Source organism: Chelmon rostratus, chromosome 4, assembly GCF_017976325.1.
Source record: "Chelmon rostratus isolate fCheRos1 chromosome 4, fCheRos1.pri, whole genome shotgun sequence".
Taxonomy (NCBI): domain Eukaryota; kingdom Metazoa; phylum Chordata; class Actinopteri; order Chaetodontiformes; family Chaetodontidae; genus Chelmon; species Chelmon rostratus.
This window is the reverse complement of record NC_055661.1, coordinates 5,052,751-5,080,555: the sequence shown is the minus strand read 5'-3', so window position 1 is coordinate 5,080,555 and position 27,805 is coordinate 5,052,751. Positions and strand designations below refer to the sequence as shown.

The following is a 27,805-nucleotide window of genomic DNA, read 5'->3' as shown; positions in this document are numbered from 1 at the left end:
CACTCACACTCAAGCTTTCTGACACGTCTGCATGCACGTACATACCCAGAGACGCAGTCATGATGCGAGCCTCTCCGAAGAATCCCGTTATTTACCGGTTTCCTGTTTACGCCGAACTTTAGGCTCACTCCTTCACCTTGCTGCTCCGAAATCTCTATCTCCCTCTGGTATGTTCCTCCCAGCGTGAATGAAATTCTCCCTATTACCAGAATCTCCTCCTCTCTCTTTCACTTCACTCTGCTAAAAAGCAATCTGAGCCCGACTCGCTGAGCCTTTTTTTTTTTTTTTAAGGGTTGGATCGTTTAGCTGCCATGCCCAAATCCCTTCGTCCCCCAGATGGAAAAATAAGCTCCCCGTTTGTTCCTGACTTGTTGTGACACTGCTCGACTTCTGGGTTTGTATGGAGGGAGGGACAAGAGGTAGAGAATTTCTCCCCCCTCCCCTCCATGCATGTCTACATACCCTACCTCCCACCCTCCCTCCTCTTCCTCTCGCTGACCACTGAGCATTGTTCCTGCTGGGCCGCTGCGAGCACTTTCACCCAATCAGAATGGATTCCAGCGGGGTCGGAGGTCATGTGTGGCCTTTTATGGACCAGAGAGAAGGGGGGGGGTGGTTGGTGGTCAGGGGGGTTGATCTGGGGGGTTTCTATGGCCTCTCTGTCAGGGCATGTGTGTCCACTCCCAGCATCTGCTCGCCACAAACACAGAGACAAAGGCATGCAGGGACATTCTGTCTCCTGCCATGTGTCTAATCTGAGCACATCATATATCAGACCGTAAAGCTCTCGACTGAATTGTGTTGAGTTTACTTTTGTTTCAGTGGAAGCATGTGCCGCATGCCTTATTTTAACCTCTGTGTCACAGGAAATGAGCTGGTATGGACATCAGCTCAGTCCATTGGTGACACTCATTATTAATTTAAAGACGTAAGCCTTCATTTATGAAACTACAGGCCAATTCCAAAATACTAGAGAAACACTTTCAACAGCTTCAGAAAAAAGTAATAATTTAGAAAGTTGTTGCTTAGTGTTAGTCTCTGTATTGAATAGTTTGACATTTTGGGAAATTTGCTTATTTACTTTGATGATAAGAACTATACCAGTATCTGTATGCTCAATATGAAGCAGGAGCTAGGAGCTTGCTAACGTAGCTTAGCATAAAGACTGGAAACAGGGGGTAAACAGCTAGTCTGGCTCTGTCCAACAACAACATAATCTGCTCACCAGGACCTCTAAAGCTCATTAATTGGCACATTATATTTCGTTACTTGATGCATGAAACCAAAGCACTTGACTAGTAGGCAAATTTTGTTACCTTTGACTGAGCCGAGCTAGCAGTCTTTATGCTAGGCGAAGCTAACCAGCTGCTAGCCCCAGCTTAATATTTAGCAGAAAAATATGACAGTAGCATTGATCCTCTTATCTATAACCCCAAATCCTAAAAAGTTGGGACACTGTATAAAATAGATTGCAATCAGTGTATTAAGTGTCTCAGTGCTTGTCCTCAGTGCCACCGAGCGCCACTGTTGCCCAGAAACTATAAAACACTTCAATGAGCTACAGCAATGGATGACATCTTCCTTCATTTCCATGAATACACACAATAGTTTATTTTGTCCCACATTTTCCCATCCTGCTGCTCCAAATACTCACTAGAGCACCAAATGTGGATTAATTTGCAGCTGAAAGTAGTCCCCAAAACGGCACATTGTTTGAGTAATGCTTTTTAAAAACTACAGTGAGCTTTGTTCTGGGAAAGTCTTTTTTAAAGACCTTATCGTGCTTTTTGGGTTTTTCTCTTTCCTTTAGTGTGTTGGCTTTTTTTGTCCATGTAAAGGGAGTTATTCTCTCACGCACACGAAAAAAAGTTTTTCCATGTTTTAGGTTGTTTTACTGGTTAGCCGGTTTAACTTGGCATTAGCATGTTGAGTGGCGAATGTAGGTACACCCGCTCACTGAAAGGCTACTTTTTGTGTGTTCATACTGCAGCATCAGCTCAGCTAGCGTTAGCCAGTGACGCTACTCCCAAGGACTGGGAGCGATGCTGGAAAAGAATGAAAAATAAGACCCATCTCTTTTTTCGATCATGATAATTTTGTCATCATAACTCTTCATTACTGACGTAAGCAAACCTTTAATAGGATCAGAACACATTAATGAGTAAGAATGAGTGTGTGTATTGAAGATGATAATGCTGACGTCTTTCTGCACAAAATTTCCTCAGGATCAAAAACAGGACTTGAAACTTCATCATTTCATTCATCTTTGACACCAAATCCAATGAGTGAGAGTGAAGCAGAGGTCTCCCCTGCACTTTCTCCCGACCTTTGACCCCTGGGGATCAGACAGTCAAGTGTTTGTCTGAACGGACCATCTGCCTCAGCTAAACCTCAGCTCATAACAACATCTACATTCCTTTGGCTGAAACCTGCTTCCGCTGGCTGGGAGCTTCTGTACATATCCATGTTTATTTTGCTTTGGCCACAAGTACACAAAGGAAATGTTATTACATAACATTTTAGAGCTAGAGCTTGGTCGTCACAAGGAAATGAAAGTGCACAAGGACGGACACAGCAGCAGAGTTCATCACAGGGCTGGCGCATGGCAAAATGCTGTACTGACTGTGAGAAGCTAAAGTATGGAAAGAATGCCATCGACCTGTTGCCATGCATAGGCTGAAATCTTTATACAATATCACATACGGGATAACTTTCCACTGATTTCATGAAATCATTTGTCAACCAAATAAATCAAAGTCAAAGCTACAATGACTTCAAGCTAAAAACATCATGGCTTCACAAATGTCATGATTGTCACTCAAAACATTTTATGTGACATATCTGTGTTTATGCCTGTTGCACTGAACTTTGCAGGTCAAAGGTCGTCTAGAGGTCTTGTGTTTTTGAAACATGGTTATATATAAAATATTAAAGCTGCAGCAATGTTTCTGTATTGACAATGGATCAAATTACTACTGCGTTTGTACTGTGAAAGCTTGTTGTTCATAGTGACAAACTGAACTGAACTGTTACCCAGCTCTCAGTCCCCCTCAGCCTGTGGCTTTTTAGCAGCTTTCAGCTCATTGTTTTGGTTTTACAGCCTGCAGCTTGACTGTTTTGGTCCACTCTCACCGGTCTCATCTCCTCTCTGGCCGTATTTTTAGTGAAAAGATCTGATAAACTGACTGTACACTCCCTCCCAAGCCCCAAACATCGGACAGATACAGATAGCGACTGGCTGGTGATCATAGTGGAGCAAATAGATGCTAAAGAGACAGATATTTTTTTTATTTTAACAGTTGGTGAAGACCAAAATAGAGCTAAGAGACAGGTGAATATCTGAATTATATTCATCATGCCATCACTATTTATTATCATTCATCAATACTCCAGATTAATGTTAACACTCTCTTTAACTGCTGAATATGTAAAATTTGCCAACTTTATGTATGTTTAGCTGATAATAAGTAAATGTTGTGTGTGTTGCTTGTTTTGCTGGCCAACAATAGTTATTAGTTGTCTTACTTTAGGATAAAGACTTTTTATTTACTGTTATGTGTTGCATTGTAATAATGTATCTATTGTTTAGACCACATATTTGCTTTCCTATCTAGCATTAAATGAAAGACACCCTCATGTCTGTAAATTCTGCAGCTTCTTGCATGAAGACAGAACGACAGCTTCCCGGGCTCTGTCACAAGTTTTAAAAAATGCCTTGCAACACTTCTAATCCCTTTTAATTAACATGTCGTAGCCTAGAAATCCACCAGGCTAGCTGTTTCCCCCTGCTTCAAGTCTTTATGCTTAGCTAGGCTAATATTAACTGCTGTTAACCACCTCCTGACTCCAGATCTGTGCTTCACACACAGACATGGCAGTCACATCCATCTTCTCATATAACTCTCAACAAGAAAACAAGTGTGTTCCACAATGTCAAGTCAGTCTGTTAAAGTTAGATTTTTTTGTAGAGTAATCTTAAAGTCAAAGCACTAGCCCAGAAATCTGAAGACGTTCCACCAAATCTAGATTTGTGAGTTTTTAACCAAAATATGTAAAATATTTTGATGTGAAATCACCAGAAATGCTTTACTTTTACCAACACAGACAACACACCAGGATGTCAGAGTGCCCAGTGTGATTGGCCTGGTGATACCACAGTGGTTCACACGGCTGGATGACTGCACCACTGTTGTTTTGAAACCGTCTGCTGCTGCCCACAGTAATCACGCCCCACATTACAGGAGCCTCAGGTCAAACAGAGATTACAGTAATGACTGTAAACATGAAATAAAAAATAATTTAAATGGGGAATCTGACTGATCTGTCCTGATGCGGGAAGCTGTTTCCCAGAATGCCGTCTGCCTTTAACGTGGGAAACAGGAAACTCTTGTCTGCCCCCCAAACTGGGAGCGAGCTACAGATATTCTGTGTCCTTTGTTAATTCTTCTGTCCATCCAGCAGAGAGAAAGAATCAGGTGTTTCTCTGTAAACAAGTAATAATTACTCTTTCATCAGCTCCTTCTCCATCCTGCCGCCGCTCTGTTCTGACAAACATGTTTACAATAAACAGGCAGACCTGCCCTTTAAAAGAATGAACTGATCCGTCTGCAGCACAGAGTGAAGAGGCATCATAAATATTACTTTGGTTTTGTTAACAATAAATAGATAACAATATGCAAAGGTCACAATATTGTCTGATTATACACAGTAGAAGAAAAGCTATGTGGATGGGTGCCAGTCACAAATATGAGCTGATGATTAAAAGACTTGGAGTTAACATTAAAGTTCCTCTGGTTAAAAACAAGCTTGACTTGATATTTACCTTAAATATTTTTAAAAACTTTTAAATAAAGGGCTTAAGTTGCTCCCATTGGGGTGCAGGTAAAGGTAGATTCTAACACATCTTTTGAGTATGGGCAGTAAAACCAATTGATTTGTGCTCTTATTGATTAATTTGCATCCCTGTTGCATTGAGGACTGTCCCATTCTTCTGGTTTTTACTTGTTACTATGATTTTATGCACTATTTTTTGCGTTTTTTTTAAAAGAGGAATTGTTAATCTGTTAATGTTGTCTGAATGTTGCCCCGCTGCAAGCCACATTTCTCATGCAAGACAATAAAGACTGAACTGAAGTGAAACAAAGTTAAGCACAACACTGGCTGCCATTCATCATTGGACATTTGCAGTGGTGTGACCATTTGTCATTTAACATGTACACTTGGCTGTTATGGCCATGCACATAACCAGTCAGAAACCTGCACAGTCAGCAAGTCCTCATATCTAAATGACAAACATTCTGTAGGGTGTCCAAAAACACCCCACACGACTCAAAAGTACACCAATATGACTGCTCCAAAAGGGACTCTGATCTGTCACTAAACTGAACTAAAAACTGTTTTGTTAAGATTCTGGATAAAAGAAATCATCTTAAACGGACGCTAAATATGGTCTCCGATAACACACATGTTTTAGCCCAACCATCCACTCATTCATTCCAAACATTCTCATGTTTGCCATGGCAACAAGAATCCAGTGTGTGATAGCAGCGTAGTATCTAGTTGACCAGCAATCAGCTAAACCAGCTCTGCAGTTTTCGTAGGATAAATTCATAGTTCAATTCAATTCAATTCATAGCCAAAACTTTTTCACAAAGCATCCCTTTGACAGATGTTATGCATACCAAAACGTTACTAAATACATCTCTTCTGCTTCTGCTCTGTGTCCTGAGCGGAAAAGCACAAATAGTTTGTAGCTATGACAGGAACACGGCAGCCGCTCAGATCAGATATGAGACACAACCACTGAGAGACACTTGTGTTTTCTGACACTACAGTAAATTCCTTCTGCAGCTGTGTGGTACATATCTCCTCAGGCAGGATGTCCCAGCAACAAAAGACCCTCCCCTCTCCTCCTGTCCCCTCCCAGAACAGGACGTGAGTGGACATCCTGCCAGCAGTGGTCTCTTCCTCTGTTACCGTCAACTATTATTAGCGGACAACCAATATCAGCTGTTCTGCATGGCCCTGAGAGGATGTCCCGATCCATTTTATCAACTCCCCCAACCGCATTTTACCTGAAACCTCAAAACAATAAAGAAAAAAGTTCAGAAACGAGCCATCTGTCTGCCTCTAGCCAGACGCTACTTACCAAAAACAGAGCCGTGCCCACACATCCAGCCAATAGCAACAGAGCGCTGGCCAGGTGTGTGTATGTGTGTGTGTGTTTTTGGTATATTATGCCAGAAGGGCATTCCAGCCGGCTCTTCAACCCTGTCCAGCAGCAATCAGGAGCTTGAGCATTTGGGTTCACACACACACACACACGTATATGGTCACACACAATCTTGGGAAATCGTACCTTGTGCCCATCTGTGTTGGTCCCACTGTCCGCCAGTCCTGAGCTGGGAAAACTCTGAGAAATGCTTCACTGAGAAGAGAAAGCGGACACTGATTAGATTAAATAATGCAGACACATCCAATAATGTACTTTGTGACGTTATCTCTCACCATAGGGCGTTGGAGGAGACACTGGGAAGGCCGGCGTTGGAGGGACGATGTCAGAGCTCTCTGTGTGTCCCTGATAGTCCACACTGTTGGTTTTGTACAGATGCCCATGCTTTAAAAAGAACAACAGAAAAGAAAAAAGTGAAACAAGAAATAAGGGGAAAAGTCAATAAGATGAATTTTACTAAGGCTTATGGGAAACCAAGCCCACACACACACACACACACACACACATGCACACCAGCAGACATCAGTCTTGTGATCTGCGTGTGGCTACAGCCTGTGTTTTGGTGTAAACAGTCAGGCCATTCATGCCACACAGCCATAAGAACGAGTGCAAGAGCAGAAACCTCAACTTTGAAAAAAGAGAAAGAAGGAGGGAAAGAGAAAGAAAAGAAACATCTACACATGCAGACAGAGTTACATAAGCATCATCTCAACAGAGATCATTTAACTGACTCTGAAGGGCTTTTTCTGTGCTGTAATTCACTAACACACACATTAAAGTTTAAGTTTTAAATTTTGGGTATTGTGTCACTGAAATAAAATGTGGTAAAAATGTGATCAGGGCACTTAAATCGAGTGTGAAACAAGCAAGTCCACACACTTTCAGTCCAAATGGGTGTTGCGTCAGATTCAAGAGCGACATTAAACAAGCTCACGACCAAGTCAAAAAAAATAAAGAAATAAATCCACACAACAGTCAAAGTGCAGTAAAAACAGTAAACTGTCAAAATAATGTGGCATTATTTCTGAAACTGTGATTACATCTATGAGAGACTAAATATGTCGCTCAGTGTTACATGCCTATTAGCAAATGATGGACTTAGCTTTGTGTATTATTCACTGATGTTAATTGGCTGATGCTAATGTAAGTCACATATTTAGACTATCAAAAAACTGGTTGAGACTGGTCGTGGTTTTTTTTTTTTTTTTTTGGTTTGTTTTGTTTTGTTTTTTTGCTTGTGCCTAATAACTGCATAGACAGCAACCACTTAAATCTATGAGTGACATCACACATCATTTTTTCTACAATCCTGCAATAAGCTTTTTTGGCCACTTGGGGGCAGCGTAAACAATTTGTCAATGCAAGATTAATGTATGATCACTATTTGACATTATGAATATCAGAAAATTTACACATTCAACACTACAGCAACATAATCAGTAATTTGGAGTCATGTTTGTGTCCCCCTGAGTAATGCAAGTCCAATATTCACTCTTCTTTTAGCTCTATTTTTGGTCTCTATCAACTCTTGAGGGAAATATCTGGCTCTTTAGTGGGTAAATGCTTCACCAGCTAGTCTCTAATTGTGTCTGTCTGCTGTTTGCTGCTGAGCAGGCAGTGTATGGTGGGTTTTTAGAGCTTTTTCTCAGAAAACAGCTGCCTGCTGCAGCCAAAAATGACGCCATGTGAAGGGCGAGAGTGAACCAAAACAGTAAAGTTGTGGTCCAGACAGCTAAACAATGAGCTGAAACTCACTATAAAGCCCTATAAAGCTGAGAGGAGCTGCAGATTCAGGTGATAATTCTCTGTGAGTTCATCACTACCAGAGACACCTTTCACATGTTTTTACTCTGTCACACATTATGGAAAATACTGATTATAGATGCTTTGCATGAAACAGTGTTTTGTTGTTATAGCATGGTATGGGTGAAGCTCGAGTCCCAGCAGTCAAAGTTGATGTCAGCTGAGGTGAACAGGGAAACTATGTTTACCTGAGTTAATGAGAAGGAAGGACTGTAGGCAGGGGGGCCTCTAAGGCTCTGAGCACCACGCCCTCTCCATCCTGGACTATGGAGACCAGCATAGTCCACCACATCACTGACCTGCTTCTGCTGCCTCCAACCTGATCAGGAGCATAGAGATAACAAGAAGGGTGGGGGCAGGAGTGTGGGAGAAAGGAAAGAGCCAGACAGTCAGACAGATTATGATCTGAAATGTTATCAACCAAGGAATCAGTCATCTGTTTCTCTATGAAGTAAATATCCACAAACAGTCGTGTCTACTCTTGTAAAAACCAACAACATTAAATAGCATCAATGCTTTGTTTGGACCAGATGCCAACTTGGCAATAAGAGGTGATGACAGTGGTTCATGTTTACTGTGTTTGTCTCTGACAAAAGCGTCTATCAGCATGTTTATCAGCAGCGTGTAGCGCCTATCATCAGAGCAGAGGCTGTGTGACTAAGCAAGACTTCACCAGACCAGATGGTGGAACATCATGGCGGAAAAACATCTGTTGGAGCAATCAGTTGCTCTTTTTCAGATGCAAGGAGATCATCAAGAAAGGAGGATCAAGAAAGAAAGACAGAGAAGAGTTTTTTTTGCTTAACTGCTGCACGTTTAATTTTTATTCAAAAATTCATAAGTTTTATATTTCTTTTAGTGTATTTAGCTTAATGCATCAGTATCTGACTATATGTCGGACTATTAACAACAACAAATTACCACTTTTGTCCACTAGAGAGTACTGACAGGTTTCTTTTTTAAAAGTAAACTATCCCACTTAGTACATAAACTGTGCAGTGCAGTTTATTAATAACAAAATTTAATGAAATCTTGTCAGGAATATTTGGTAATGTCATAGTTGAATGAACATTGGCTGATGCATTGCTGGCATGTTAAAAAAAAAAAACAAATCAAAACACTCAAATATCTATATCTGTATCACCACACTTCTTTTGTAATAGCTTCTAAACCAAAATTCATGACAGCAAGCTTTTGTCAAAGCTAAAAAAAAAAATAAATCCAATTTCTGACTTAATCAATTACAGCCTACGTACAGTCATGTTATTATGTTGGTCACTGACTCTGATCCTAGTCTCTATTGTTAAATGCAGCTTTTGCAATATATATATATTTTTTTGCTTTCCTCCCAAAGACAACCAAGTAATGCTGTTCTCCAGGCCAAAATCTGTGTAAGAATCTGTGACCTTCTCCTCCATGCCTCCCAAGCATGACGAAAATGTCGGCCTTCATACCCTCATGAACGGCAGCCTTTCAAAACATGCAACAACAGAAATCAACTTCTGACCTCATGGAGAGTTTGGAGCTGTAGAGAGGTAGTACTAGCAGTCGTATTAACGTACAGTGTTGAAGCATTGGGGTAAATCCCCTAATCTATCACTTTTCACTGCGTCTGCTACTAGTTAAAGCAAGTCCAGCTCTGGATGTTTGTCTTGGCTGTGCAGAGGAAGGGGGAGGCAAGTTTTCCTCTACAAATGACACTTTCTGGGGGTTTGAATGCATGTATGCAGGTATGTGATGGGGGCGTGTTCAAACTAGAATTGGCGAAGCTCCTGTGCGGCCGTCACAACAGAGGGGAAAGGGTGGCACAGGCTACTTTTCGGTAGCCTTGCTAGCTTGTTTACTTGTTAGAATGACGTCATTGAAGAAATGTTGAAAAAACTAATTAAACTCTTCACAGCAAAAGGGAAAACACAGTCAAGCTTGTCGGTCAACCTGCTGTGTTTCTTTTTTCTTTCGCCAGATGGTAAATATGCTAGCTGGCTAGCTTGCTGGCATGAATGCTAGTTCAGCTACCTACGTCAGTCATGCTACCCTGGCCTTGCAGCCTGTAGCAGTAGTGTTGCTACAGGTAGAGTGAGACAGATTCAGTGATCATCACAAATAAACATACTGAATTATTCGTGAAAAGCTAAAGTTGGTGATGCAGATATGATAATAGACACTTTTTTACTTCAGAAGAAAAAAATAATTGTGAGAAATGTCTTATTTGACTTCATTGCCTTTGAATCCTATGTAGACACCAAAAACATACCATTAGACAGGAACTAAAGTCCGAGAGAGCTTCGCCATATATGGGACCACACTAAATTGTGCATATCAACCATAAACAGCGATGTGGAACATTGTGAGCTCAGCTTTCACTGTGCGCATCCATCATCTCACGAAAGGCCGAGCCAGTCCAACTGAAACTAATCCAGTTACTCTGCTACACCAGAAGGTCTGCTGAGGGTGCTTCCGCGGAGTTTTTTACAGTGTCGAGTATCACTTGATACCCACTGTATTTGTGAGGGGGCTATTCTCTTTTGAAGACTGCAACTCCAAGATTATGAGAGGGAGAAGGAGGGCATGATGCAAACACACTGAAGAGCTAAGTGTTGTGTCAAACTTCAAAAGCATTCCTGATCACTGACAAATCCCTGCCTCAAAACATCGCCTTGAAAAACATACGTTATGAGCAGACACTTCTACACACACACACACACACACGGTATCGTATTTCCATCACTTTTGGGGACATTACATAGACTTCCATAGACCCTAACCATTACCACTACTTGCCTAACCCTACCTTAACCTTAACCAAACCAAACCTAAACCTTCTTCACCTAGAGCTCAAACGATTTACGTTATGGGGACTGGCCCCGCAAAGTTGCTACAATGTGATCACATACACACACACACATACACCGACACAGTAACTAAGCTGTGAAATATTAGTGCTACTGCTTCAAATATGCCCTTGGGTAACATCGGTCCCCTGAAACACTCGCTGGCCTACATACATACAAACATGCATGCTCCATTTCCTGTGCTCAAATTCCACGATCAGAAGACCCACAAGACCTCCCATTGACCTGAGGTGTACAAAAACACAGGGTCAGAGGTTAAATGTCAGCAGTAATGTAACCCTGCTTGACGCATGGCCGCAGGTCACCGATAACCACCGCAAAGACCGTGACAGACATGATTCAGGAGCTGTCATGGCCCTTCTCGTCAGCGCTCAACTGAGCTCCCATATGAACCGCTGGGCCACTCCGAGGTTAGCTTTGATGGAACAGCTGCTCTGTATGCAAAGAGCCGGGAAGTGATGACATCACTGGTACACCTATGACCCGCAGCCCTCGAACTGAAAATGAATCAAGGGTGGAGGTCGCGGTAGAAATGCGCCTCTTCCTCCTGGCTGCATCCCAGTGGACGTGAGAGGGTATAAATCTGTCATACGTCCCGACAGGGTGAGAAGAAAGAGTGAAGAGGAGGCAACACTGAGGTTCGTGGGTCAGGAAAACAGGCGTGTGACATGTTCAGGTTCAAGTTTTCAAAGGTGCAGCACAGCCGTTGTTTCATAAGTATCCGCTCTTGGCTATGATGACCCAAGTCAAGTCCTAAGTCCTAAACTTGATGAGTCAAAACGAAACGAGACATAATTTGACTGCACTGCCAAACATACCCTAACCCCTTTTCACACAGCGTGAGTGGCTCTGTGGAGATCGATTCAGAGCCTGTTTGTTGTGGAAAATGAAGAGTTTATTCACTGCCCACCTTTTTGTATCATAATTTTTAAACCTTTGGGTTTAGGGATGATATTGGGTCATTTTTAAGTCAAAAGGAAAGTGAGCCAAACCAAGCCAAGTGAGTCAAAGTTAAAGTCGAGTCTAACTTCAGTCAACAACTCTTTCTCTACAACTTCTACTTGTCCTCAGATGTAATATTTACTGTATTTACCAAACAGCACTTTAGGCAAACACACTTTATAAAGGACAAAGGACACACAATAAGTCAGCAAAAAGACTAAAGAGAGGAGGAACTGTCAGCGCTCAGCTTTTCAAATGATTCAGAATTTATATAAATAAGCATTCTCACTCTGCCATCCATCCAATCAACCACCCATACAGCTACATCCCTTTACTCTACCACCACAAGCTGTCTACAGCAGCTTAATCTGGACCCAGAACAAAACTACCATGTGACCTGACCCAGACCACTTAACAGTGACACATTGCCATCATGTCATCTCACACACTCAACTGTAAGCTGCTAGTGGCTGCAGTTAGCAAGCTCATTGTTGGAGGTGGGAGAGCAGGTCTAACAGTTCAAAATTGAATGTTTAAAACCAGCAGAACCAAAACAAGAAAGGCTGAAAACCGTGAAAACTGTGAGTGAAGCATGAGTCTGTGGGCATGGTGCCAGTGTGCTTAGTTTGCAATGATACGCTGGCCACTGTGAAGAGTGATAAAATACCACCTGACACCAAACATTTCAAAATTTCAGCAAAGCTGTCTCAGATGATATTGCAGCCTGTATGAGATCAGATGTCAGTGACATGATGCCTGAATTACATAATCAGGCATGTTGGAGACAGTGTTGGAGAAAATGGGATAGGGCACAGTTCCAGTCCAGAGGTCATGTTATTGTATAATAGTCATGGAATGTTATTAAAGGTTAACCTGTACGGCAGTACGCTGTCGGCTACAAGGTGCAGGCTCATCTGCTGTGATACAAGTTAAAGACCTCATCATGATCAACTAAACTTTGATATCAATTCAGCTTTCGCTTCATCGTAGCTTCGTGATCCAAAAGAGTCGACTGACAGAGTACTGATCAGCTGGCCTGTGCCATTCTGAAATTCTCTGCTCAGCTTTTTTAAACTTACACAAGTCAGTTCAGTTTCATTGTGTTAGACAAAGTGGAATAGTTAGGTTTATTGTTTTTTTAAGTTTATGTGCAGGTCTGAATGAAATCCAGGCCAGCAGGTCAGTGCCTTCTGTACTGATATTGATGGATATTTTGCTGCAAAGATTTGGATAAATTTAAAATGGATTTGCATTACAAAGGGGCTACCAGGGACATTTCCCACAGAGCATCATCAGATACAAGGCACTGAAATTTGCTTAAAATCAAGTCATCAAATTTTTCATATTATTTTAAAAATCTGGGCCACGTGGCCCCGAACATGTGGGGTTTCCTTTGTGTTCGTCGGGCACCAGCTGCGGCTTCTGAGAGGCAAAAAAATACTAAAATTTACCCCACTATGGATTCCAAAAAGAATAAGTTCATTTTTAAAACTTCTTTGACTTGACATTCCTCCTCGTCAGCAGGATTTATTTGTCATCGTTTAATCAGAAGTTACACGGCGGATTCTACATCTAAATCTGCTAAAGCTTTGAGCTCTTTCCGGATATGGGCTGAGGAGAAAGCGTATTACTAACATCCCCCTTTAACAGCTTTTCACGGTGTCTAACATCCTTGACTGAATCTTTGCTGATAAGACGTAACTCATTTAATCCCACTCTGCTGCTTAAAACTGCAGGTTCTGTAATCATGTCAGTGGATTATGTCTTGATGGAGTTACTTCATCTCATCTTGTGCAACCTTTTCTTCAAGCTCCGTATATTTCCATCCATAAGACAGAATGGAGTGTAAACACATCATTGTGTAGAGACCAGATGTCCTGATTTTAAATTGCTGGAATATGCACGAAAGCTTCCACCCTTTCAGCAAACACCATGTCCACTAACAAACACGCCTTCTGTAACAAACACAGATGTATTCCTCTCTCTCTCAGGTGGAGATTTCCACAATCGGGCAGCGCTGCAGTCCTGCAGTCTGGATTATAAATGCTTCTCTGTTCGTGCAGGCTGAACCGAGCTCTACAATATAACAAGTCAAGCCTACAAGCTTCATCTGCCCACCAGCTTGTTGGCACACATGTATTTTCTTTAGTGTGGCATTTCAGTCAGTCATGATTTCACAGTGGACTGTTTTGTGTCTCTGTACAAGTTAAGTTGTGTAAAGGTGCTGTGCACTGTTAGAATTAACCAGGCACAAGGTTCATTTTACCCAAAATACTTAGCCTACATTTTCAGTTATATGCAGTAGGTAATGCAGAAAATACTGGCTTTGCTGAGGTTTTGGGACATCAGCCTCTTAAACAACTCCGGTCCACAGCCATGGAAGCTCTGTGAGACAGTTCTGAGGCACTGCAGGGCTTTGAGCTGAATGCTAACATCAGCATGCTAACATGCTCACAGTAACAATGTTAGCAGGTATCACCACTTTAGTCCAGCATATTAGCCTGCTAGCATATGCTTATTAATACTGAGCACAAAGTACAGCTGAGGCTAAACAGACTGACATTAGCTTTGCAGTTATTTGGTCATATTTGTCAATTACGCCTGGAACACAGTACCTATAGATATCATTATAAACAAAGTATTGTTCATGTATGAACCAAATTTCATGGCAATCCATCCAATAATTGGGATATTTTAGTCTGTACCAACTCTAAACTGTTTATCCTCTCTGCTTTAAAAAGACAATGTTGGACTATTTGCAGCTAATATTTGTATTCTATGTTTGATGCTTCTATTTTCATTCTTTATAATTGGTCTTACCTGACAGATGGGTATTTCCCTTGTGGCTCAGGCCATTGGTGTGTAGGGAGGCGGAGCGGGACAGGGGGGCACAGCGGGTCGGAACAGGCTCAAAGGTGGGGTCCAAATCCAAAATCAGCTGGTTCAGCTGCTCTATGGACTCATCAACGTCTGTGGTCAACGACGCCAAATCCTCTTCTTGGCAAGACGAAGCGTGTGTATTACTGATAGACTGTATGTCGTGTGTAACGTCTGTGTTTTGTGTGACACCGTGTGCTCTGTCCTCGTCCGCCAGCCCTCTCTGCACTGCTTCCCTGCTGCTGATTCCTCGAGCTGGTGTGTCAGGAACAACCAGAGGTGGCGGCCTCTGTTTTCTCACCCTGTTCACCCCCTCTCCCCCATCAACCGCAAGCTGGGCATCAGTGTCAGCGTCAATCATCTGCTGCTGCCGCACCCAGGAGTGTGTCGAGTACTCAGTTTGAGGTTCAGGCAGGTTGTCGGAGGAGAGGGAGCAGATGCTGCTCGAGCTCGGCATTTCTAAAGCAGAAGCCGCTTCACCATCCACCTCATCCACATCATCTAATATGTCAGTTTCCCTCTCGCTGGACGAAGCCTCTCCATTGATAGTAAGGCCCAGTCCAGACTCATCTCCAGCCATCTCCACCTCCTTTCCACTGGCAGCAAGCTCAGTCATGACCTCCAGAAGAGGCTGAGCGATCTCAAAGTCCACCGCAGAGACCAGCTTCCCTGCCTGGGTGCTCTTCTCCCCTGCAGCCCCTCTCCTCTGTCCTGCTCCGGTCCGGCCCTGCGAGGCAACGGACAGGCCCGAATCACTGCTGGCAGACGGAGTTCGGTCACTGCTGGGGCTGCTAGTGGTCAGGGAGAACGAGGCTCCTTCCTCACTACTCTTCTTCGTCACTCTGGCATAGAAACTGCCATTTGCAGGGTCCAGGAGATGAGGTGGGGCTGTGAAGACAGATTCACTGTGGTCAGTATTAGGTTGTTGACAGAGGAGTGAAAACAGATGCGAATGTGACCTGTTGACCCAAGGGTATAGGTTTGGTGTCAGAAGTGAGGGGGGCATGATGGAATCAGAGGTTCCTCAACCACTGACAACAAAATAAACTCACACTCAGTGAATGCTAGTTGATATTCAGCGATGGACAATGTTGGATTTGCAGCACTATATAAAAAATTTTATGAACTCCTCATCTCTAATCTGGATTATTGCAGCTGCACCGTTTAGAGAGATTTTAGTGAGTAAATCTAAATGAAACTGTAGAATTTGAACTAAAAGCAAAAATAACGCCTTTGCATTCAAAATGTTCCTGTTACATACGACTCCAAACCTGCACCGCGACTGTATATGATTCACTGTGACACACACGCACACACAAAGACGACACCTGTTGGGCCACAGCCATTACTCCAGACACACTCCATATAGATAACACAGAGCCTCTTTGTGTGGGCTGGCGGATGCACATGTGTGTAGTTGTGTATGTGTGTGTGTCACGCAAAGGACGTCTACCTGAGGTCAGATCAGACCGGCTGTAGCAACTAGGGAGCGTATGTAAGTCTTACAGCAAGCTGGAAACGTGCTAGAGCTGAAACAATCAATCAATTAGTCGATCGATAGAAACCGAATGTGCAACTATTTTTAAAACTGATTTATCATTTCAATACCAAAAATTCTCTTCTTTGAGCTTCACAGTTGTGTAAACTGAATATTTTTGGGTTTTTGGAAAATTGTGACATTATTTTTTGTTTTTCAATTTTTAAAAATTTTGAAGACCAAACAGTTAATTGATGAATGAAAATAATCTTTAATTGTACCCTGAAAACGCACAGACAGCAACATATTAAGATTCTGATGAAGGTTACGTTCAGATGAGATAAGACTGATTCGTTCAGATGAGATAAGACTGATTCGTACAGTGACTGCAACAATACATACAGTGCATACCAGAGCTGTATGAGCACAGCCTCTTAAGTCCAAAGAGGCAATAAAACTCAAATACCAGACATGCATGGTAAAACCTCACAGCTGGTGTATGAGGTCTCACAAACACACACACAGATGCACAGAGCAGTGCATTCACGAACTGATAAACACGCTGCTTAACTTTCACAATACTGCAAGAACTCCATAATGAACAGAACTTTATCAGCTCAATAAATAGACGCACAAAAGCGGCTTACTTCACTGGCACTCAGGAGGAAACTTTCACTGTTCCCACTGCAGACTACAAACAGGATGGAAATGCATGCTGAAGCCTCCCTTCAGAGGCAGGGAAAGAGGAAAAGAGAAACAGATGACAAGCTGAAAGGAGAGAGGGGGCAAGGACGAGGACAGAATGAAAAGGATGAGGGGACAGATAGAAAGAAAAAGGGAGGCTAAAAAGATTCAGACCGGCTGAGCTGAAGTCTCTCGTCCCTCCTCTGCTGTCGTCCTCGCTGTCTCTCAGGCTGCCACAGGAAGACAAGCAAAGAACATTCTTTCTCTTAAGGTGCTAACACCCCCCTGTGTCCCCCCTCCTACTCTCTCTCTCTCTCTCTCATGTCACTCCTGCACTCCTTCCTCGCCTGCTCCGTCCCTGCACTACGAATCCCCGCCTTCACCGTCACTACGAAATTAGCTCTGCTTCGCCTCACCCCCCCCCCACCCATTCTCCCCCTGCATCCTGTCCTGGCTGACACAGGTAGGTAATGCTCTGGAGAGAGTGTGCGCTCATGCATTTTTATGTCTAGCGGGAAAGCAGTAGAAGGAAACTTTCAAAGGTGGATCATTCACTAGACTGCATGCAAGCACATATGCAAAAACACACACAGGTGCAAGAGATTGTGCAGCACACATAATGCATTTTCAAGAAAGGAAACACAAAGCACTAGGACCTTGAGCTGGCCAAATATGGAGAGGGGAATGTAAACATGGGGGCGGGCTCTGGAGAGACTTGTGTGCAGAAGGGGGATGGGGATGTACTGGACAAATTGCAACCTGCAACTTGAACCTGAAAGCAACACGCACACCTAGAAAAAAAATCAGACAGAAGACCTGATAAAAGAGAAGAAAAGAAGATGAGGAGATGGAGTGATACAAGTGGCAGAGGGGGGCTGCGAGCGGGCTGAGAGGGTAAAGTAGAACCACCTGTGGTTAAAAACAACATTCTTGTGACTGGCTGCGTTGCTAACTGCCAGGCACCCTCATTATGCTCATGTGTGTGCGCCGGCGGTTAAACGTAATGGCCATGTGTGTATACATTCATGTGAGCGTCTGTGTATGTGTGCGTTTACATGCCACTTTTCCGCATTTCTGCCCCAGTGATCGGTCTGTCCAAATTACACGGCCGGTAGAGCCGATTTAGCAATGGCATAAAACAGCTGGGACTGAAACCTCGACTGCCGGTTTAAGTGATTGCTTCAGCTGTCTGGACGGGTGTTTTTGTGTTGGTGTTTTTCTGTGTGTGAACGGTTATTCTAACTAAATGGGAACTCTTTGAAAGGCAGCCGCCTCCAAATACACGGGTCTGGTCTGGCTGCTGTCTGGATGATTGTCGTTACACCCATTCCCAGGAATGTGAAAGAGGCCATTGTGACCACAACAGTTGTAAGCTGTCACACTGATGACCAGACAATTACCCACAGCACTGACCACAGCGAGGGCCAGAGTCCAAACAGAGCTTCTCAGAGATGGATCTGCGCCCACAGAGGGATATAACTTCTGACGAGCAGCCAGAGATGCATTAACTGATTTATTTGGCCATTTGGGGGCAGACAGACTCCACAAGAAGTTCAGAAAAAAAACAACTTTAACCTATCTTTGTCATTGCTAACATGTTAGCAAGCAGCTGCGTACTTCCACATCCAGCAGACACAAAGCAACACAGTCTTTTATATGGAGTTGTGTTTTTATTCACCAGATGAATTGACTGTAGCTCTGGTTTGGTCTCCACCAAGAAAAAGATCTATCTCTTTAGCCGCTAAATGCTTCACCTTCTTCACAAGCTAGTCTCTAACTGTGCGTGCCTGCAGGTTAGTGCTGTGCAGGCAGTGTACAGTAGGTTCATCAGAGCTTGTTTCCTGAAAACAGCTGAAACACTGAGACTGAACAGGGCAGTAAATGCTCCGTCAAACCAAAACTATGAGCTGAAAGAGGCTAAGGAGCTCTGTAGAGCTGCAGAGTTCTGTGTGGGTTCAACACTGAGTTTGACTAAATTAACATTGCATGCAGTTTATTGACCCATTCTATTAAAACTATTAAAACTTCCTGAAAAAGTTTCAGCTAGATGTCATGGCTGTCATCAGGATGCAATTATATAATTAACTGCACATGCACAATAACATTGATGGAGTTAATTAAAAAACAACTTTATGAAATGAATATCTAAACACCAAACATTTCCCACCACAAGTAAACTGAATTGTTTAAATCTCACATAACACAACGCACACTATGACAATAATAACTTGATGTTCATTGCGATAGATTGCACATGTACAGTATATATGAAACTATTCAGCAGACGCTTGCAAAATTGCTAGCAGCAATGTATAGTATACATCATTTGTTGTTAAGGAACTAAAACAAAAACACAGGTTTGGACTTTTAAAAGTCAGAGCTGAGCAGCTCTGGATTGGCATTCTTGTTTTCCTAAGACCACCATGGACACAGACGACTAAAGTTTACCATCATATTACATTAGAGCAGACACATTTATTTATCTCCCACAATGTGCTTTGTCTTCAAGCATTTTGTTTTCCTGTTCAGTCCTGTCTTATAATGTCAGACACCACAGGAATTCCAAACAACAGGAAAAGAAAGTGAAAGAGGCAGAAGTAGAAGACATATTTGAAGGGGAGGGGTGGGGGGGATTCTTGATTAAAACCATTTAAATGCACCTCACCTGCTTCAAGAGGAGACGTGTCTTGATACGAATCTCGCCTAACCAGAGGGTCCAAGGTGTCATAGTCCACCGTCACACCGCGTCCGTTGTGCCACAGCTCTCTGCCTGCACATGGAAATGACAAACAGAGCAGCAGACAAAGAGGCAGCGCTGGTCAGGGGTCAGTTAAACAACAAGACACACGCACATACACACACGCACAGCGCACAATAACACCAGCTGATTCCAGATTTCATCGCAAATTTGATTTAAGACATAATGTGAGCTTTAAATTAGATTCTGCTGTGATTTCTACTTGCCCATCAGTGTCTTTGTGTGTCTGAGTGTGTGTTTGTGTGCCCTGGTTTTCCCCTGTACAGTATCTGCAATCTGAATTCCTGTCAGATGTGTGTGTGTGATAAGCCCTCATATTACTTCCTGTTGAGAGGCGAGGAGTGTGATTGTAGGTGATGAGGGCCAGTTTGGCTGTCACGCCCGCCTCCTGGTGTCCAACACTGCCCCCGCCTGGGTGCATGTTTGTTGAACATGATGAATATGGTTTTCAAGTGAGTGTGTGTGTGTGTGTGTGTGTGTGTGTGTGTGTGTGTGTGGTTGTGGTTGTGAGTGCAGGTGTTGTGCTTCAAACTGAGTCATTTCTGTCTCTTCTGCTTGATCTATGACACACAATGAAGCTCTCTGCAGTCTTTGTTCAGCAGCAGCACTTGCAGCCCAAATAATGTGTCTGTGTGTGTGAGTGTTGGCGGGGGCTGTCTGAGGGGTACAGACGAAAAAATAAAAAAGGGCGCCAGCTGCATGAAGTGGGGCACTAGCATGTAGAAAGTTTGTAGGGCGGCCTAAGTGTCCTCCGTCACCTTCCCTCCACTGGAATAGCACCCTAAAAGGCTGCTGCGTTGCATTTTCTCCACTTAAAGAGCACCCATTAGTGCAGTGCATCATGTTTTCTCCACTGGAAGGGCACACAAGAGGGCACCCTCTAATCTTCACTTCTTCCTTTTAAATCACATGAACATTTTACCCGGCCGTTGATGGTACCACCAGATTTTTATCGTACTGTTAATACTTTCAATTGTCAACCATCCTTCTTTGTGAATTACTCACAAATATGCTGTATATTGAACCTTAGGCCATGTGTTAGCAATGCTAGCAGCCTGGCTCTCGGGGTGGTCAGTGTTTCAGTCGGTCCACCACTTTTGATCCAGACTGAAATATCTCAACCGCTACTGGATGGTTTACCATGAAACAGTCATTGTCCCCAGAGGATGAATCATGATGACTTCAGTGCCCCTCTGACTTTTCCTCACAACTAATGCAAAACTAATGACATTTCCATAAGACTCAGGTGTACCTTATTGTGCCAAATAGCAAATGTTAGCATGCTAACGCACTAAACTAATATGGTATAGTTGTTAAACATTAGGCCTATGTTAGCATGCCAACATCAGTGTTTAACTCAAAACAACACTGTAGAGTCTTTTTTCCTCTGAATCATAAAAAAAAGTATGAAAACTTGAACCAATATTCTGTGGATTCTGGATCCAAAGCTTCACAAAACCAAAAAACATCTGGATCACATTTTCACCTGCATATTTATTCTTTGTTTTATTATCCAGTTGACTGTAATAATGTTTGCTGGTGTCCTATGTTTATGTAACATAATATGTAGAAGATATATTTTAAATCAAAGAAAAGGAACAGGAAATCTTCTTTAATGAGGGGAGGTTTACCTCTAATCTTTTCTGGGCTGTCAGAAAGCAACAGTTCCACTTTTCCATCGTCTGGGAACCGGGGATCTGGAACATTAACAAACAAAAGCAGTCAGCTGCAGTTAACTTGGCTCACTGGATATATTCCTATGTGTACTTCACACCTGCACAACTGATAAGGGGTTCAAGGTCAGTTCAGGTAGGTGATATTTACAGTGAGGGAGCAGGGGAGGATTTGTCGGTTACAGATTGATAGCGACATTGCAGCAGAGTGGAGTGGGACAGTAATTGAAACCACAGTTGGCAGCGGTGCCAGCAGGTCATAAATACCTTCACTGGAACAGTCCAGGTCCGCCTTGAAGAAAGTGAGGGTGTGTCCATGTACGAGGCCCGTATGAAACTGCAGACGGAAGATGGCCTGACGGCTGGCTGACTGGCTGTTTTTGTCATAACAAACCACCTGAAATCAGACACAAAATGACGTTTGTTTTGTATGTGCTGCTCTAAGTCAATCTGATTCACTGAGATGAATCATTTTCTGTTGCATAGTCAGTGTGTTAAATATTAAATAAGATTAAATAGGTAGGTAAAATTGACTTGGAAAGGTTAGTTCTATGAAGAGAAAATGTATTCAGTTCGTAAAATAATCTATAATTCACAAAATGGCAAGTGAAATAGGATTGCTGCAAGGTTAGTTTCTAATGGATCCCCCTCCAGGGTCCCATAATAAATCACTTTGTGCCATACAATGCAGTATTATCTTTGTTTACAAACCTATATGAAAAAAATGCATTCCCACTCACCATGATGTCCCCCTTGAGCAGCTGAGCCGGCTGGAGGACAATGTAGAGCTTTTCCGTCTGGACTGCGTTAACGTGGCTGAGATGAATATTAACGCACGTTACCAGATATATTGTCTCCTGAAGCATCCCACCATCTTTAGAGATTATTATGTAATTTGATGTGATTTCTTACTAGACTGCTGATGTGCAAACAGCGTGTAGACTCTGGTAGACTCTCAGGAAGAGACAGCATCCTTAGAGGAGAACGAGTTTAATTAGAAACGACCATGTTCATTTGATGAAGAAATGCACACATGTGTTCAAAAAGTATGTCAGTAAGGCAAAGCTTGAGACTTGATTCTGTGAGAGTTGATTCAGAGCTTCGATGACCATAGTCAGCCTGCATCAGCCTTCAGGTCTTACATATTGATCTAGTGAACACCCAGAACGGGAGATCTATTCATACATGACTTGGTCCCATCTCAACTGACTCCAGAAGTAATCAGGAACATTTTAAAAACATATTTTGTGTTTTTGGACTTAAACGCACTTTAAATCACTATCATCTATCTCATCTTCTTACTTCATAAGATGAAGAGAAGAATACATTAGATGCCACAGAGAGGGTTACTACAACTACTGCTATCCATCTACTACTACTACTGCTACTACTGCTACTACTACTACTGCTACTACTACTGCTACTGCTACTACTACGACTGCTAATACTACTACTGCTGCTACTACAGCTACTACTACTACTGCTACTACTACTACTGCTACTACTACTGCTGCTGCTGCTGCTGCTGCTGCTGCTGCTGCTGCTTTCTCTAATTCAGAACATCTGCTCCTTACCTCCATCTGGTCTTACTTTGGGAAGACCGTGAAGAACAACACAGAGGAGGAAAGATGGATAGGGATACATCCTCAGTCCCCCCTTCAACATGCTGCCCAGCATCCACACATACCTGGAGAGCCCAGAGAAATGCATTTATGCTGCCTAAACATTACAAGTGATACAAGTGGATAGATATGATTTTCACAGAGATAAATCAGGTGTTCAGTGACCTTGCAGTCAGTCAGAGCAGATCCCTTCGTCCATTACAAAGGTCAGAGGCTGAGAACTGAACCGCAGTTGACCTTTGACCTGAAGTGAACCTGATCAATCCACTCTGTTCTTACCGCTTTTGCGAGGGGGTCATCAGAGCGGACAGCTTGTCATTGTAGAACCTCCTCATGGCAAAGTGGTCGAGAGAAAGGTCTGCACTGAGAGAGAGGCAGGTATTCAGATGATGATCAGTTCGCCAAATTTTAATTTTAAACATGATCAAAACTGCTGCAGCAGAACCACAGATATCAGCTTTCTTTATTCCATGCATTCTTCGTCCTCTTCAAAAAGCGGTGCCAGCTGCACATCCCCCACAATGCAACTTAACATCTGACAGTTCGGTCCGAGATCCCTGTATGCTATGCTAGTAGCATCGAACGCAGGCTTGAGCTGGTAGCCTCCAGTAGAGCAGGCTGCAGAGGTCTGGTAATCGCTTCCTTCTAACACCACACCAACAGATTTTTTTTTTCACATATGCAGCGTCAGTCCCCGACACATCTAAACAGACAATCATGTTTATACTTGGTGGAGGTCCACTGTGGAGGATTTAGGAGGCTCTAATGGCAGAAATGGAATAAAATATTTATAATGACGATGTTTTCATTAGCCTGTAATCACCTGAAAATAAGAAGTGTGTTTTGTGAATGAGCTCTTTATATCTATCAATCATCATCTTATCACTAAGAACTGGACTCGAGAGAAAAAATTGTGTCTTTCCAGAATCAGTGTCCCCAAATCTTATGAAGACTGTGTGTGTGTGTGTGTGTGTGTGTGTGTGTGTGTTCTGTGGCTTATCCAGAGTAACAAGGACATTATTTCTTCAGAAAGACCCTGTTTTTGACATTGGTAAGTGCTGTTTTTTTAGTGCGCCACTAACAAAAGTCCAGTCTTCTCCACTGCACTGAGATGGCAGCAGACATCTCAGAGACAGAGTCTCAACAGCAACAAAAAAAGGCAAATAAAACTAGAGCATGAGACACTACCAGAGGTAAGTAAGTAAATATCTTTTCTTTTATAATTTGGGTGACCTGACCCTTTAAAAACCCATTGTGCCATATTTACACCCGTTCACAAAATCTTGCATACCTGCACTCACATGTCTCATTCTGTCAGGGACAATGGTCACAATCAGATATTTCTCAACAGTGAGTCAGCTGTTCAGCCATGAACAGCATGCACACACACACGTGCACACCAACACTGGAGAAATCTGATCCACCTATTTCCTGCCTTTTTTACTGATTTGTCTCCAACTGACCTTTCCCTTCATCCCATTATGAGACAATGTGTCAATGAGGATTTGGTTTTAAATGCTCACATCTACACCATAAAATGTAATGTTCGGTTTAAAAATGCCTTTTGGCTGAAATTAACAATGTTTTGCGTCTTCTAGGCTCATATTCTGGTATGCACGTAAACTGAGAATAAATAAATTCACTGGTGTCCAACAGCAGGAACAACAGGATCCCTGCCCGAAAGCCAAACAGCAGTCTAGTTCAAAGTCTCCTCAGTCAGCCATCCTGCCCTTTGCCTGCTGGAGACGACAGGAGATCAGCCTCTGTTCACTCTCTCTATTGTTCTGTCAGCACTCTTTGATCTGCAACACGTCCAGGAAATATCAGTCCTTTGCTTACAGATTTTACAGACACAGTTCCCCTTAGTTTCTTCCAGATGCTGAAATAATTGTTGCTAGATTGAACAAAGCCTGAAGTGGATCCTTGAGCATGAATTCATTAGCAGATTTAATAACAATCTGCCAACAAGATTCTTCTATCATTTGTGTACAAGTGGACAGCAAAGCCTGCTGGTGACACCACATGAAAGGTCAAGGGGGGAGGGATGGAGTGGGGGGTCTCCAAAATCATCAGGATTCATCCTTCGCCAACCTCGACCCCTTTTGTAAGGCAGCTGCTCACAAATCCAGGGGCACACTTGCCAGTCTATGTTAAACGAGCTGATTGACACTGCTGCACTCATATTATACACAAAATCTGTACTGACTGACACCTGACATCTAAAGACAAAGAAGTGTGTTTCAGTCCTTTGGTCTCATTGGTTGTGTGACAAAAATTACTCTATTTCGGGTAAACACACTAGAAATTCTTTCACTGCTATCATCACTGATCAGCTCTGCTTTATTTTCTTTCATTTGTAGCCACACCAGCGGCATACAGGAAGGCAGGGTCAGTCGTTGTTGGTCCTTCACTTTGTACAGAGTGAAATATCTCAATTAATGTGGCTCAGACATTCATAGGTCCTGCAGGATGAATTGTAATAACTTGAGTGATCTTCTGACTTTTCCTCTTGTGCAATCATTAGATTAAAAAATTGTATTGATCCACTACTTTGGTTTATAATGAAATAGCTGCAAAACTTCTGACATTCCCATCAGCCTCAGCCAGTCTTTGCGTTTAGTGTTATTAGCAAATGTTAACTCACTGACTTGAACATGGCCAACATTATACCTGCTAAACATCAGCATGTTAGCACTGTCATGTTAGAAAGTTGACGATAGCATTTAGTGGAAAGAGATGTGCTGTAGAACCTTCATCTTGTTCGTTCATTGTCCTCGTTGTCAACAAATTTCCTTTGGTTTGCAAATGATAATTAAGTTAAAGTTAAATGCTTTTTTACTGTCATTTATGCCATTTGAACAAACTCACACGGCATCAGTGTTACCTGGCTAGTATGTTGCTGAAGTGGATGTAGGAAGCCACCAGAACTCCGAGCACGCCTTCACCTCCCTGTGGAGAACAACCATACAGACAGGATGAATAAACCTACTCGTACCTGCGGTGCATAGACCAATGTAAGGACCATGACAGGAATCCGTGAAGTTTACCCTGCAGTGTAAAACCAGCACATGCTTCGGATGCGATTGCAGCCAGTTCTCCATCGTTGTGCACACGCCGAAGATCTGATTCAGGTTAGGAGCCAGGAGGTCCACCCAGCCTGTGTCCAAAACCTGACAGAGAAACCACACATACTGTAACACAGTACATTACAATATTTACCATCTCAGATTGGTGCTGTGAGGCGTTATCGTCACCTTGTGGTTAATTCGGGTGAGAGTGTCATTCTTCTGCGAGAGGTTGATGAGCTGAAAGAAGGGAGGATTGTTGTCATGACCAGGAAAAGAACAGCATGAGGGGAGCATTTTTCCACAGTTCAAGGAATCTTGTAAAAATATCTTTGGTGATCATAGAAAAAAATGTAATAAAATTAACAATGTTAAAATTGAGAGGACTGGAGATTAAATTTTTGGTGGTGAAACTACTCTGAAACATTATGTCATTGCTCACTTTATAGTGAGCTCCATTCATAATTTTGTGGCAATGTGGGGAAATGCCCTGCATATAAAATGAATAGAAATGTGATTTTCAAACTTGAATAAGTATTATAAATAAAGCTACAGACTAAAACCAACAAAACCACTTTTATTAAATTAGAGGCCATTAAATTTTAAATCTGTGGAGATTTTGAAAAAAAAAAATCATCACAAAATAAATCTCTCCTCGAGGAAGGATTTTTGTGGAGTTTTTCCTTATCCGAATCGAGGATCTAATGATAGAGTGTCACATGTTGAGCAAATTGTAAAGCGAGACAAATATGTGATTTTGGGCTGGCATAATTAAACTTGATTCGACATGAAAGTAACCAAAAAGATGCTCAAAATGAGAGAAAGCCGTGTGATTTTAGAGGAATGTGCAGTTTAAGAGGTGAAGGCTGAGGATGGATGTAAGAGCAGATATATTCCAGTCATCACTAAGCTGGCCTCCGGGCATTTCAGGATCCTTCTCGTAAATGTCACCGTTTTCCAACTGTTTTAACTGAGAGGTTTCTATTTTCATATTTTTTATTAGTTCTGTAAACTATGTGTATATTACTGTATATATGCACAGTGTATATAATTGTTCTAGAGTATCTTATTGCATTTCTTATTGTTTATGCATGACTTTTACATTTACTCCCTTGAAACATTGGCTAATTATTTATGAACTGAAATAACTTAAAAGACAACAAAAGAACTCAGTACATTTACTAGATACAACATTTAAGTGATACATACTTTAATGCATTAGTGATTATAATCTAATAATATACATTATTCTGAAACGGGCCACTCTACATAATAATTACTTATATTTCTGGCACTATGTCTAAACTGTGGTATTGCTACTTTTACTTCTGATATGAGTTCTGTCACCGCTGTCTGTTCCACCCATCTCACCATGTAGTTGCTTCCATGCTTGGACTGCAGCATGAGAATAATCTCCTGCAGGTTTGGCAGGTAGATCTCATCTGGACATCCAGGGGGGCAGGATATGGTGATGATGCGTTCAGTGATGTAGGTCAGATGAATTTGATGCGGTTCCTCCATGACTGGTTTCGGTCACATGGGCGCCCTACAGGAAGTGAAACGCGGGGTGTCAGAATGAAAGTCATGGAAAAGGGGGAAGTGAGAATTTCACTGTAGGTCAGCAGATGTTTGCAGGGCGTTTGTCGGAGCTTGTGTCATATCAGCTGGAACTCCAAGTGAGGCAAATCTTTTTGGCCCACGTGTGAGTTCAAATCCGGTCAGCCTTGTTAATCCTCAAATCCTTTTACGGGACGTAATGCTAAAACAAAGTGGGGTCAGGGCCAGAAAAATGAGGAACTGAACCAAAAGCTGACTCACTG

The 27,805-nt window shown here is 42.4% G+C and overlaps 1 protein-coding gene across 2 annotated transcripts in view; it reads right to left on the bottom strand.

Annotated features, from left to right (window-relative positions):
* Positions 1–27,525, bottom strand: part of si:ch211-191a24.3 (tensin-3) — a 45,719-nt gene extending 18,194 nt beyond the window's left edge. The window contains exons 1-15 of one of the 2 annotated variants that reach the window (XM_041935004.1): positions 27,357–27,525; positions 26,175–26,225; positions 25,968–26,090; positions 25,805–25,869; positions 23,200–23,283; positions 22,873–22,985; positions 22,211–22,271; positions 22,039–22,114; positions 21,566–21,695; positions 21,257–21,322; positions 19,533–19,637; positions 14,650–15,594; positions 8,224–8,354; positions 6,508–6,616; positions 6,359–6,427 (exon numbers count right to left, since the gene is read on the bottom strand). In XM_041935004.1, the coding sequence (XP_041790938.1) occupies positions 6,359–6,427; positions 6,508–6,616; positions 8,224–8,354; positions 14,650–15,594; positions 19,533–19,637; positions 21,257–21,322; positions 21,566–21,695; positions 22,039–22,114; positions 22,211–22,271; positions 22,873–22,985; positions 23,200–23,283; positions 25,805–25,869; positions 25,968–26,090; positions 26,175–26,225; positions 27,357–27,506 (2,278 nt within the window). In that variant the 5' untranslated portion in view covers positions 27,507–27,525. Of the gene's footprint in view, positions 1–6,358; positions 6,428–6,507; positions 6,617–8,223; positions 8,355–14,649; positions 15,595–19,532; positions 19,638–21,256; positions 21,323–21,565; positions 21,696–22,038; positions 22,115–22,210; positions 22,272–22,872; positions 22,986–23,199; positions 23,284–25,804; positions 25,870–25,967; positions 26,091–26,174; positions 26,226–27,356 lie in introns of those variants that run through there. The other variant, XM_041935005.1, reaches the window with a different exon arrangement.
* Positions 27,526–27,805: the final 280 nt, after the last annotated feature.